The 14556-nt window shown below is 40.8% G+C and overlaps 1 protein-coding gene across 1 annotated transcript; it reads right to left on the reverse strand.

Annotated features, from left to right (window-relative positions):
* Positions 1-1314: 1314 nt before the first annotated feature.
* tmem268 (transmembrane protein 268) lies at positions 1315-12681 on the reverse strand. Its single transcript, XM_026157052.1, has 9 exons — positions 12490-12681; positions 9707-9845; positions 6119-6213; positions 5935-6042; positions 4443-4595; positions 4247-4357; positions 3712-3801; positions 3322-3528; positions 1315-2204 (listed from the first exon to the last, which is right to left on the reverse strand). The coding sequence occupies exons 2-9, from the start codon at positions 9837-9839 to the stop codon at positions 2043-2045; spliced, it is 1059 nt and encodes a 352-aa protein (XP_026012837.1). The 5' UTR covers positions 9840-9845; positions 12490-12681; the 3' UTR covers positions 1315-2042.
* Positions 12682-14556: the final 1875 nt, after the last annotated feature.

Genomic DNA, 14556 nt, shown 5'->3' on the forward strand with positions numbered 1-14556 from the left:
CTGCTTTTATGTACATATGTCTGTCAGGCCCCCCTCACATAAAGTCCATAAATAGTCCTCATTTGAAGATTTCTTACATTTTAGAAAACAGGTCACTTTTTTCCAGTGGTAGTTTTCATGCCTTTTTATTTGTTTACTGGTCCGTTTCTTTTCTTCAATAACACTACTATAATTAATTGCGCACATAGTTATTGATATTGCACCAGTTTAAAAATGTGTATTTATTGTTTGTTTATTGATCTCAGCATAGGCTATTTGAATTCCAGACCTTACATCTTCCCTCCATGCAATTCATCTATTCTGAGAATCTTGCACTGATTTCACATTTTATGAAAATTATTCATGTAAAGCCTGAAAGCCTTGGAGGGTTTATTAAAGTCTCTCATGAATTTAAAATAAGGAATTAAATATCAGTTTTCATATGTGAGTTTTAATTAGTATCATTTTTGTTAGCGCTAGCATTTTTGTGCAATTTATTACCCAAAGTTTGGTATACTTTATTTCTTTTAGTGATCTTTTATTACAGGTTTGTCACTTTGCATTTGAAACCTCTTCTATATTGCTTTTTTGCATATAAGAATCATTAAAATCTGTGGTATTGCCTCTTTAAATGGTGCGAGGTCTCTGTCCAACAGAAAAGAGGTTGGAGGGAAAAGGTGGGAGTCGAGCCAGCCCGTGTGTGCAGGATCACAGATGGTCGTTTAGCCTCCTGAGGAGAGCCGGTGTCTCTGAGATCGTTTAACTTGGCCTCACGCTGCACGCTTCTCTCCTCTATCACACGGTCCCAGCTTCCCCCCCGTGTTGGCCACGCTGGCTGTCTTGCTGTTTGTGTTTGTGTCATCTTGCTGCTCTCTCGCTGGGCTGTCATCCCGGCCCCAACATCAGGACTGATGGGCGACGTCTGGAAATATTTCAGGATGGATTCTGGGAAGTAAAACCGCAGGTGTAGAAGCACAAAACAATATTTTTTTGCCAGGATGAAAAAAACAAAGCTCATTACACACTGACATCACTTTCCCTTCACACATTGTGTCTTTGTCTACAAATCACTCGACAGGCTTAGTGTCCTTGTCTACAACAGCACAATAAGTTTATTCAATCGAATACTGCGCTTGAATGCATTTTAAAGGCAAACATACATACATATTGCTTCATCATTTTCATTTACTGTTCATCAGTCAGAAGGAGACCTGTCACAGGCAGCCATCGATGTTTTATGACCCTTAAATTTACCCCAAATGCACTTTTTCAAGTTTTTCTACAGTGAATTACAAGAAAACACCTAAAAAAAACATGCAACATACCAGTGCTTGTTTCTGTGTTTTTATTAAAAACTGGGATTTTTGTATCACAATATAAATATTTACCCTCTAAGGTCTAAGCTATCAAAGATGCAAAACTCAATCCCACAAAACTCTTTAAAAAAAAAACAGCAAAATGAGCCTTTTTGATAAAAATATGGATAGGTTTTAATACGTGTGGAATATGTGATTGTCTGGACTTGCAAGAACAATTTAACAATTACTAAAATTACAAAGTGTGATTGCCTAGGGTTGAGTAATGTAGTGAGACAGAGCAGTAACATAATATGGAAATAGCACAAGTGCCTCAAAACTCTACTTGAGAAAAACGCATATATACATATACTGTGTGTCAAGTCATAATAACCTGTATTTAATATATGTACAAATAATTTAAACAGTAGTAAGCAGTGGCCACGGCTGACTGCCATGCACACGGGAGGACAAACATTGTTTTACAGCAGCTGGACGGACCTGTGTTCTGCAGTGACAGCGTTTGGCAGCGTGCAAATGAGTAAACATCCAGCTGGTGCAAACAGAGCGGGCAAGAAAACAGCAGCTGACATGCAGCAAGAGAGCGATAACCTTAAAACTAAGGAAATGAAGAGTTTGAGGCTCCAAACAAGTCCTTCTGGGAATCAAAATGTTCTTGATCCATAATGCCTCCTGAGAAAAATTCTCCCATATGTCAGTTTGTGTAGTTTCCAGCAGCTCTCTGTGTTTCTGGTTTGCTTTTGGTTGTTATTGAAGGATCTTTGTTTTGATGTACTGACAGAGGCAGATGGGGGCTGTGGTGCAGTGGCTTCTCTGACCTCTGTGGTGTGACGATCCTGAGAGCCTTTCAGACACGAGGAGCTTCACATAAGCCGCACTGTAGGTCATGAGGAGCTGGTAGGCTTTAGCCTGCAAGGATAAAAACAAGGACATAAGCAGATATTGGATGTGTGTGAGAGAAAATGCGAGGTGGGATTGAAACTATCAAAATGCAATCTTAAATGTGCTTTGAAATGATTAGTTAAGCCTTTTCTGCAGGCTACACTTTGAAACAAGGGGCTTATTAAGGTCTCAGTCATATAAACGTAGCCATAAAAACGATCAGATGCTCATTAACTGAAAATACTAGTGCAATGTCTAGTGCAACAGTAATCAGCAGACAGGCGCTGCTGCTCAAATGCACTCGACTGACTGATCATCAGCGAGTCTGAGCACCTGTGGTGGGTAAGTGGGTCAAAGAATGTAAGGCACAAACACTAATATTTCCTAAACCTTTACATGAAAAAACAACAACTTTAAAAACAAATCTAAATAAACATTTTTGCCCTCCTCTTCTTTTGGGTGGCACATTTTTCAGTGACTATTTGATATAAGGAGGTGCTCACCCCACATCCAACTGGCTAGCTGCACGTGTGCTGGAGATGGCTGTACAAGCTACTGAATCATGGCACATACTCAGTTTTTCACTCACTGCTTTTGGCTTAATTTCCGCTGAATAAATAATGACATGGTGTAATACAGTATATTGTGTATTGTTCAGCTGAGGCTCTACCTATTTTTAGAATCTGGCAAGAACCAAGAAAGAACCAGAGAGGGGGGAAAAACACAGTTTGGGTAATGAGCCACTACTGAGCTGTTTTACCCATTCATTTCTTAGAATTTAAGCCCAAGTAGTCGTGCTGACAGATTTCTTTTTATTCACAAAAGCAGCATGTCTTTGTCAAAGAGAAAAACTGACACGTCCCGTTGAAACCGCACTCAGGGATTACATGTGTAGTTAAACTTCTTTGCACTGGTACGGCCCATTTAAGATCAAAGTGAGCTGAATGTGACCCACGATATAAAACAAGCTTGTGAGGTTTGGTAACAGAAGCCATTTTGCTCCTCCAATGAAAAGCAGAACGCTTCAGCTCTGATTTTAGTGCCCCGTGAAGCTGCACACATCTGTGATCAGCCAGATGTGATAGATCTGTTGCTGATATGACTAACGTGGGTCTACTATCGCCCAGACCATCATGTCTCTCACCTGAGAAGGTAAAGCTGCATCGGGGACGAGGCTGTAGTTTTTGGTGGCTGTGGCGTCCTTCTGCTGGTTGGATGATCGGCCGCTGGCTGCGCTGCCATTCTCCAGCAGAGGCGTCTGCTCATCGGAGTCCTGCTCCTCCGCATCTGATTCTCCGGCCGACACTTTGGTCACCAGGACGAAGTGAGACATCTTGCTCTTCAGTTTTTTCTGATGGGAGTTAGACATCGATTTTATCATTTTAAAGACCAAATGTCTGCGTTTGTTTCCTGCGGCAACCTGGAGTTATATTTCTATCGATCTGGAAGGAGGGCAAACAGCGGAGCTCCAGAAAAATCGATGCGGCAGCAGCAGCAGAACAAACCGGGCGACAGATGTACTTGACTCTCTCACCTGAGTGTCAGTCGTCGCAAAGCTGAGCTCCTCTAAAGTTTCAGTCAGCGCCCTCAAACAGGGGGACATGTCCCAATACACGAAGTACAGCTACAGAGAGACACAGAGAGGGGACAGCAGACACGAGCTTCAGTGGACCACTGATGTCTATTAATCACCACATTATTTCATTTTAATAGATCTGTTTAAAGCATGGAAGATGCCCTGCACCACAACATGCAATATTATTACTCCTGTGAACTTTTCCTAAACCTTTATCGTTATCCTGCACACTTTTCCTCCACATCACAATGTTTTCCACTGAGGTCAATTAAAGGTTTTACTTCCTCTCATTGGCCGTTTCCCTTCTGTCTGACTGTTTGCTGTCATTGGTGCTGAATCGTCAGTCATCTCTGTATTTGTGTATTTATCTTTGGCAGGTTGTAAACAAAGAAGGGGGAAATGAATGAAATGGAAGTTGGTAGCCTGAACTGTATGAAACAGCCCATACTCAGCTTCATATTCTGCCAGTTTGAACTGATGTTATCAAACTAACCTTCATGTTTCCGGTGCAGTTTCGCACCCAGTCAGCCACGCCCACCAGCAGCTTGTGTCTCACCAGCATCTCGTTAACCTGGACCAACCGAATATCTAAATTCACATTGATCTGACACAGAATGGTTTGAGAATCAGTTCAGGGTCAGACTTGTGTCAAAACTGGCTTTACTGGCATGTCGTGACAGCTGACTTACCTCCTTGTTACTGCAGTGAAGGATGAGGATGACGGCAGTGGTGAGGACGATGGAGATCAGGCTGACGGAGAGACAGAGGACCCAGTAGTCGCTAACGGTGATGTAGAGGTGGAGGGTGGAAAACACCGCACACCACAAAACCACATACAGCACCTGGTGGAAGCAGAGGGGAGGAGGCTTTAGGAGTGTCAGCTGTGAAGCTAAACCATTAAATATTCTGGTTCTCAAAACTGTAGGGCGGACCCACTTGTGAAAATACTGAGTGAAACTAAGCGAATAAGAACGTTGATGTTTTTGCATCTTCGCTGAGCACAAACTCTGCTCGAATTTAAGTCTAGCTGGATTTCACTCTGCCTCTGTGTGACTGGTAATGGAACATTAAAAGGGTGATTTTTACTGTTGTTGTTGATGTTTGTTCAGCGTTATTAATAAAGGATTTCTTATGAAAAACCTCAAATTTACCCAGAACCCACAGAGATGTGTTAATGATGCTTGTTTTGATTGGAATTCCAAACTTATTAGTCTGTTTATTAATTACTAGATAAACATAAAAGAATTAGTAACTACAGTTTTTCACTCAATACTTACAGCCAGAGCAAAAACACTGAAATCATGGCAATTACTCTATTCATGACTCTCAAATGAAAGGACTTCCTGTTTTCTCTGCCATATGTCACCTAAACTACACAACTGTTTCACACAACTCTGCGCAGTCCTGTGCTGGTCTTCCAGGACCGGATGACCCAGCAAATCCAAACATGCAATGGCCAGAGAAAAAAGAACCCCCAAGAGCTACATATCAGAGTCTAAATGTTGCAGAAAAAGACTGAACAAGTGTAGTTTGTTTGTAAGGGTAGCCGGGGGACAGCCTCTTCTAAGCATAGCTTAGGCTTGCAAAGTTGGATCTAAACAAGAAGATTTATTTGTATTGGATATTTAATAAAGAACAATGCTTTTTAATACCGAACTAGTGTAAAGTCAATTGAAATAAAGTAAATGTGGTATACTTTTGATGGATATTTTAATAGATTATAAGTCAAAGCACATAGATAATCACAATAAAATCATTTAGTTAAATAATTTAAAAGTTTCAACTAAAAAAATAAATAAATATTGTTGTTTTGTTTTTTTCGGGATTGTTTGAGAGTACACTGTCTATAAAACCTGAAATCTGTGTAACTTTTCCGCATTTCTTTGTAAGATGTTGTAGCAGCCTTTAAGGGGAATTCCTCTGAACAATGAGCCTGTGAAAACTTCCTGTCTATCCAGTTAGTCAAGACCTTGGAGGTTTGATGAAAGTGCAGAATTTACTCAAACTGATTGATGGAGATCTTTGTCTGTTTTGCTCTCTTTTCTATTTTCACTCTGACTACCAGAAACAGCCTGCACAAGAAAAACATTTCAAAGAAAGAATGAAAACCGAAAGAAAAATATTGAAAACAAACAAAATAAACACAGGAAGTGATAATGGAGAACAGAAAGATCATCATACCGGCGCCATTATAAAATGAAACTGAGCCGAGTTGAAAACCATGTATCTCCTGACCGAGGGGACGTCCAGAGCTGTTTTCAGTGGAGTCTCCATGTCTTCACGTGGAATCTAAAATCGTGAAACAAACAAATTAATTTGGTAAAGATCTCTAACGTGCTGCTGTTCAGTGTGTGCGCGTGTTAACCTGGAAGCCCTCCCTCTCCAGTTTGGCACGGCACCGAAGCAGATTAAAGCTGGGGTACAGCATCGAGCAGCTCGGCACTGACGCCACACACTGACCTGAGAGAAAGACAAGAGTATGGAAATAAAACCTTTGAATCGATTGATTGATTCATTTCATTTCATCCATATACATAAACCAAAAAACATCACAGACCAACACCTGACAGTGTGCATGCGATGAGAATAAGGAAGACCAAAAAGTAATCGTAAAGATCAACTGATTTCAATAGTGAACCTTTGTTAAATGTAGGTCATTAAAACCTCAGTCCACCTCTGGTGTGTTAGTCATCACAAACAACTTTAAGAAAAGTAGCCACAGGATGAGCTGTGGGGTTAAAATATGCACCACAGATTTAGAGCAGGCTTTTTAATCCGAGACCTTTACAGAACATAAATAAAATCTAACACTGTGTAACTTACAAGGAAATGAGGAAACTGTGCTCAGAGGTGAAAATTGCCTTTATGTGTTTCTGGTAAAGCGTGCAGGCTCGAAGCATTCCTGGCACAACAGTCCCAGCACTGGTATGTGGTTCATTATAAGGCGCAGGAGGAATTTCACACTTCAGGTTTGAATAGGCGAGTGCAGAAGCAGTTCCACGAGAGCATAATCCAGGTTTTTTTTGTCCTCGTTTCAAAGAGCGTCTCTGTTAGCTGTAAGAATGATTGTGCTGGTTTAAAATGTGCCATGTGTGATTCAATCATTTGTCACAGGAAACCAAGAATATATGAAAATAAAACATGTCATCAAGATCAAGTATGTGTGAAAACTATTTTGGGATCATAATGCCTCCCACACACCGCTTCAAAAGTCTCTTTGGGTGTGGAGCCACTCCAGATGGGGCGTGGACAGTGAGGGGAAAAATAAGGAATGACGTTAGGTTGAAGGATGATGATCACTGCTATTGCACTGAAATAATCTGCACGGTTGTGTGTTGTCTGTGTCGCTGTGTACTGTCACATGGGGGCAGTGTCAGTTTGCCTGTGGGCTACTCTGGTTTGTCTGTTTTTGGATCTTTAGCTGCTGAGGAGACCACAGAAGTTGTGCAGTCAAAAGAACTAGTGAAGTGAAACTCAGTGCTAAAAACAATGAAAACTGCCCACTGCAGTCAGATCTGTGCTGCTTTTTAAAATCTCCGATGCAGTTTTCTTCCTTTGCAAGCCCACTTTATAACCAATCAGCACTGCACCTACAAATAATGTTATTGCTATTGGGCTGTTGAATTCGTGGACTGCATGTAAGCATGTGTTGCATACCCAAAATCTTTCACTCTGTATTTAAAAGCCTGCACAAGGGCACTCAGTGTGGTACCATGATTTCTGTTTTAGTGCTAAAAAGCTTAAAAATGTATTAAGACATCCAAACACACGCGTGTGGATCACAGACTGAAACAGGCCAGAGTCAGAAACAACTTGCAAACAATCCATCCAGAGAGTTCTTGAATTATTGGTTAGATTGACGCAAACAGTCTGTAAGTAAGAACGAGATTTTAACTCGCTTTTTCAACTTTTACACAACTGTTGCATTAATATTTTCTCTGAACTGAAACAGGCACTATAATCATAGTGGAAGGTAGTGTAGGTCTGACTAAAGCACTATGTGGGCAAAACTGCCTACACATTACATCTACAGGTGCTTCTGGACCATGGAAACCTGCGCTATGAAGCTCCCAGCACCCGGTCTCTGTGCTGATGTTAATGCTAGCCGAGGCTCGTAGCTCTGCAGTTATTGAGCCAACACAGAGTTGGCTGCTTTTCCACACTGTCCACTTCAGCAGCGACCGAGCTCTGTAACTTTTTATGCCTGAGTTGCCGTGATCTCTAAAAGCTTCCACTTCTTATCACGTCACATATCACAAATAACAGATGATTGTGGAATATCTAAGAAGGAGGAAATTTCAGGAACTGAGTTGTTGCAGGGGTGGCGTCCTATTACAGCACCACGCTCTGATTTAGTTAACCCATTCCTTCTCAAATGCTTTTAAAGGCAGACTGCATGTTTGGTGCTTGGTCGTATACACCTGAAAACACCTGAATTCAAAGCCCAGTACTTTTCTCCATATAGTGTGTGAGATGAATTACCCAATTTGGCTTTTATTAAATATGATTTATCAGCTTGTTCATGTTATTTGCAACCAATTCAACAGATCAGTTGGTAGAAAACACACAGCTTTGATAATAATCCAGTGCTTTGACAGAACTGGAAATCTAGGCTACTAAAATGAATTCCAAAGATTAAGGTCACACAAACACACACAAAAGAATAAAAAATATTAACATATTTAAAGAGACTGGAGGCAGGCAGTTAGGGAGACAGCTAAAGGATGATAAAAGGCATCACATCTAAGCAAGTCTATAGAAATGAATTTTTAGAAGCTATTTAAAAGAAGCCGTTAATTCTGAAGGATGGTCTCCTCAGAAAGGTCACATCACAGCTGAGGGTTGTCTCTAGATTTGAACCTTTTGAACCACTTAAAAAGCCCCACCTGAAGCCTCGAGCAGGCTCATACAAGGTCAGTTATTCTGCTGCCTCGCTCGGAGGCAGACCCAAACAAGCTTTAAAAAAGCGATCAGTAAACTCTTAGATCAGTTCATCCGTTGAGCCGACAGAGAGAAGCCAGGATGGGGGTGATGTGATGCTGTCTGAAGTATCCAGTAAGATGCCAAGCACCTGCCAGACGGCAGGAAGGTGCAATAATCCAGGCTTAAAAAGTACATAGACGACTTTCTGCAGATCTGAGTGTGAAAGTGTAGCTTTAATTCTATAGATGGTTCTAACTAGGAGAACTTTTTTTTAACGTGAGACTCAAACATGAGGCCTGAATTGAAGTGAACACTCATGTTTCTGGCAGCTTTCAAATGCCCAAGAGAAGTTCTCAGTTTGTGGGACTGAACAATAACATTTGTGGTACTTTGTTTCAGAAACTGCTGTGACGTCCAACATTTAACCTCACTGAGGTGGTTTAAAAAAGCAGCTCGGCTTTTAGGTCTCATTAGAAGGTATATCTGCTTGTCCCAGGTGTAGGAATGAAAAGAGAGGTTTGGGAAGCGAATAAATAGAAAATCAAATTGCACCACAGGTAGCACAAGCTGCAGAGGATGAAGGGTTTCCTACACTGTTAAGAATGCTGTCATGACTGTTTTGTATCAGCAAAAAGAAGCAGAAACATCAAAGTAATCCAAATGAATTGATTCAATTATTTCTCTACACCATAGGCCTTAGTAGGCTACACTTTGGCCAGGGTTAGGCACAAAGATTTTGCTATTTATTTATCCTACTTCCTGTTTTATATCTAACAGCTAAACATCCTGATTCATACTGAGACCAGAAGCCTTGTTCCTTCAAACAGACGCAGTAAAAAGGCAATTCATTTCATTAACAAGCTACAAATGTCAACTTGCAAAACAATACTGCCAGTAAATCAGCATAAAAAGCTATATGCCATAAATTCATCTTCCATCAGCAGCTGATCTTTGATGCACAAAAACCGAACTAAGGATGTGATGAATGAAGAGCTGTTTATCAAATACATACAATAAAAAATGCAGTTACCGTTCGACCAGTCAGGTCTGCTGTTGATGCTGTCCCGCGCATGAGGTCTGGAGTACTGAATTTGAACGTCCCCCTCCCTCTCCTCCACTATGTGGCAAACTCCATTGCTGTCCTCCATCATCTCGGGGGTCATTGTGTCCTTAAGAACAAAACAATTAAATTAAAAAAAAAAAATCTAAACTGTTAAGCTTAAAAGTTCCTCTGGCTCATGTGATGGCAGAGTCATGCACGATTTTGCAAGAATCACAAGAAGTCAGAAAGAAAATCATGTGCGTGTAAGAGGTTGTGACTGCCAGTATGAATAGCATTGGGAAACTGTTTGGTAAGCCTGGAGAACACATTTGTGAGGAAGCACGTCATGATAAGAGATAAAGTAAAGAGGAATGCATTCATTTATTCTTTTCCTAGTGTATGAGTCCCAACAAAGGGGAACTTCAAGACGGTACACACAAAACCAAAGGAAGTAAAATATTTAGCTACTATCAGTACTGAACTGCGCAGAGAGCTGAGTCATGGGCATGTCAATATATTAGAGAGAAATGACTGGAAAAGTTAAAATCACTTTTGCATTGATTACATACTAGAAGTAACTTGACAAGCACCTGAAAAAAGTGTAGCTGTACTGTTTTACATAAACAGTAGCGCTGCATAGTTTTATGCATGTTGTATATTAGATGCATGTTTGAACTTTTTTACTCTTACATCACCTTGATGATCAGTTACATCAGTCAAATGTTACAAATGCAGCACACAGTCCTCCAACACAGAGAAAAGCATGTATATTAGTCTCTATATGCCAGCCACTCTGTTAGATACACCTGTTCAACTGTTCATTAACACAAAAGTGTAATAAGCCAATCATATGACAGCACCTTTATGCATTTAGGTACATAAACATGGTCTGAAAAATAAAAAAACAAAATCCAGTGAGCAGTACTTCTGGTGGTGAAAATGCCTTGTTCATGTCAGAGGTCAGAGGAGAATGGCAACAGTAATTCAAATCACCAGTGGGTATAACAGGTAAGAGCATTTGAAAATGTAACACGTCAAACCTTGAAGCAGATGGACTACAGCAGCAGAATACCTGTCTTGTCAGCTAAGAACAGGAAACCGAGGCTACATTGTTCACAGGTTTCCCAGTATTGGATGTAAAAAGACTGGACAATATTTCCTGGTCTGATGAATCTCGATTTCTGCTGCCACATTCAGATAGTAGGATCTAAATTTGGTATAAAAAGCGTGGAGCCATCCAATCTCGCATCAAGGATGCATGGTGGATGTGTCATTTCTTTTTACACACTTTGCCCCTTAGTACTAAGTGAGCACAGTTTAAACACCACAGCCTACCAGACTATTGTTGCTGACCATATCCATCCTTTTAACAGTCACAGTGTATCCATCACTTAATGGTTGGATAATGGACCAGTTCACAGAATCCAGAATGGCAGCGCTGAAGATAAAAAGTGAGCCCAGCTAAGTACTAGTAAGGTGTTAAATGCTGATCTGACAGGAGGCTGAGGCCTTTATAGGGTGACTATGTAGCATATAAGGTAAGGTTCTCATTCCATTTCATGTTCATTTCAGCAGTCCATGGATCCCTACATCTTTGCACCACTTGAATAAACTCTATGAGAGCTTTAGGTGCACATGTATAGCTCATGTTTCCCCTAAACTGCAGTATTCTGTAAGTAAACTAAAAGAAACTAAACCCAAAGTCGATCTGTGACCAGTAATTTAAAAAGCTAAAGCTAAAAGCTAAATATGTTAAAGAAACCACAGCCATAACGATAACAGGGACAAAAAAAAAACCTTAAAGAGGCCTTTATCGCTAATAAACACATTTACAGTTAACTGTGAGAAGTCTGCAACCTTGCAGGAAACTTTAACTTCTGCTTTCGGGGATGTGGGCTGTTACTACTGTGCAATACTGATACAATATCTGCTTACGGAGGCAGAACAAATGGGCTGAATTGTTGAGAAATTACATTGTTGTGATTATTTTGGAGTTTTACCAAAATAAAACTCGTTCGTTGCACGCAAACGTGCAAAAATGCCATAGCAGAGAAGCTGTCTCATAAAAGAAGAGGAGACACAGGTTTCTTGTGGACACTACACCTGAACCAGATCCCTCTCCAGCACCAAAACTGACCGTCAAATAAAAGAAAAGTAATGAACTTAAATGTTTTTTAACCAGCTCTCTCTGGCTGTCGTTGGAAACAAAGTTTAGCAGTTAAGTGTGAAATTTAAACTGTCGGTGTCTAACCTATTGAAGTCTAACCTCTTCCTCACTGCTCTCATTCTGACTTTATTTACTTTCATTTTCACTTCCTTGATTGTTAATAAGGTCTAACGTTAGACCTTATTAACAATGCCAGTACTGGCATGGAGACAGTTTATCACTGCCTGCTTACACTGCACCTGCAGATGAGGATGGGGAAGAAAAAGAATGACACATTTCACACATGTGCAGGCAGGCTGTATCTTGCACTCGGTGCATGTTTTTACCACCCAGAGGGCTTTATCAGTAAACACCCAGCTGTTATCTTTACAATGCATCATGTTTTCATGTCCGGTGTTGCAAACTGCACATCCTTTTTGCCTGCTCGTAAACTAAACAGTGTATCCTTAACCTGACGTTAAACTGAAGCCTCGACGATGACAATGGTTGAATATTTTTGCTCCTACGCATTTTTTTTGTGCGCAAAAGTTCCTCTGTAAGTTATTTTGTTTCTCCTGACACCTGTACACGTGAGAGTTCCAAAGCAAGACTAAACATGTCCTACCTGAACTTCAGATGAAACTCCATCAGTTCACCAAAGCTGTCATCTTTGTATTCCCTTTGTCCTTCCTACCATAACTCCTGTTAATCGAGAGAATTACCACATGATGGTCCTACAGACACACACAGAATTGAAGCGTATGCCTCTATCACACGAATGAGTCTCAGCCTCTCTCTCTCTCTTTCTCTCTCTCGCTCTGTTTCTCTCTCTCTCGTGACTGAGCTCAGCCCAAACTCATGACTGCAGGAATGTGGTTTGTGTGGTGTTCAGCTCAACCTGTCAGCATTAGAAAGAGGCTCATGGCCTTCATGCAGGGACCCGTTGAGAAAAACTAGCTTCATTTTGATATATATATATATACATATAAAAACACCCAGCACGCCCCTGCGGGCGGTTTATCCTTCAAGCTCGGGTCCTCTACCAGAGGCCTGGGAGCTTGAGGGTCCTGCGCAGTATCTTAGCTGTTCCCAGGACTGCGCTCTTCTGAACAGAGATCTCCGATGTTGTTCCCGGGATCTGCTGGAGCCACTCGCCTAGCTTGGGAGTCACCGCACCTAGTGCTCCGATTACCACAGGGACCACCGTTACCTTCACCCTCCACATCCTCTAGAGCTCTTCTCTGAGCCCTTGGTATTTCTCCAGCTTCTCGTGTTCCTTCTTCCTGATATTGCTGTCATTCGGAACCGCTACATCGATCACTACGGCCGTCTTCTTCTGTTTGTATATATATATATATATATATATATACATATATATATACAGGGTGGGCCATTTATATGGATACACTATAATAAAATGGGAATGGTTGGTGATATTAAAGTCCTGTTTGTGAAACATTAGTATATGTGAGGAGGCAAACTCCTCAAGATGGGTGGTGACCATAGTGGCCATTTTGAAGTCAGCCATCTTGGATACAACTTTTGTTTGGAAGAGGGCCATGTGACACATCAAACTTATTGGTAATGTCACAAGAAAAACAATGGTGTGCTTGGTTTCAACATAACTTTATTCTTTCATGAGTTATTTACACGTTTCTGACCACTTATAAAATGTGTTCAATGTGCTGCCCTCTTCTCCCACTCTTCACACACTGATAGCAACACCACAGGAGAAATGCCAGCACAGGCATCCAGTATCCGTAGTTGCAAGAAGCTAAAACTTCAGAACGACTGTTACACATTAACTCATAAGGTCCAAGGACCCCACTGTGGGTCAATATGGATTCACACGTGTGAAGATCTAAATATAATATCCCCAGACCAAGGCGTGCTAAATCACACAGAACAGAGAAAGGTCAGATCTTAACACAGTCCCAAAAGACATAAAAATTTGGACAATAAATCAGACATCTACAGCCACAGCACCCTGTGTATTAGTAATTTTTTCACATTTTACCTTTAAATGTGGCACCAGCTCCCTTAAAAGACAAACAGCACCTTCCACATCCACACAGGAGTGTCATGGCATTCATGTTTTTGGCAGTTTTAATAATTAAAAGTGCAATCAGCAGCTGTTCTGCTGCAGAATATGATAGAATATAAAGAGAGATGTATAATGTGCACTGACACTTAAGTGAGTATGCTAGTTTACTGATTTATATCTTAACCACCAGATTTCCCTCCGCCCCTCCTACTGAAACACCTCTAGGCACACACAGTTTTTGAAAATGTTTTGTATCTATTCAAGAAAAGGTTATATCGCACCAATAAGAGTCCTTCCTCACTGTAAAGGTTTAAAGTTTAAACTTTTTTCTCTGAAAACTGGATTTCCGCATGCAGCTTCCTACTAAGTTGAGTTGAGGTTTGGAGCTTCAGTAAATAGCACAAAAATCATTTTCTGCTCTAACTTTGCTTTTGTTTTGTTTTTTGGTCGTGTGTGTGTGTGTGTGTGTGTGTGTGTGTGTGTGTGTGTGTGTGTGTGTGTGTGTGTGCGTGCATGACAGGCGTCCGTGCTGTTTCTGCCCCCATGTGTATAAAAATGGTAAGTGCATGAAACCTTTTCCATGTTCTTATCTTTTGAATGGACATCTGAAATCGAAGAAAATTAGAATTACATGCTCAAAATTTACAC

This window comes from Astatotilapia calliptera, chromosome 22, assembly GCF_900246225.1.
Source record: "Astatotilapia calliptera chromosome 22, fAstCal1.2, whole genome shotgun sequence".
NCBI lineage: Eukaryota > Metazoa > Chordata > Actinopteri > Cichliformes > Cichlidae > Astatotilapia > Astatotilapia calliptera.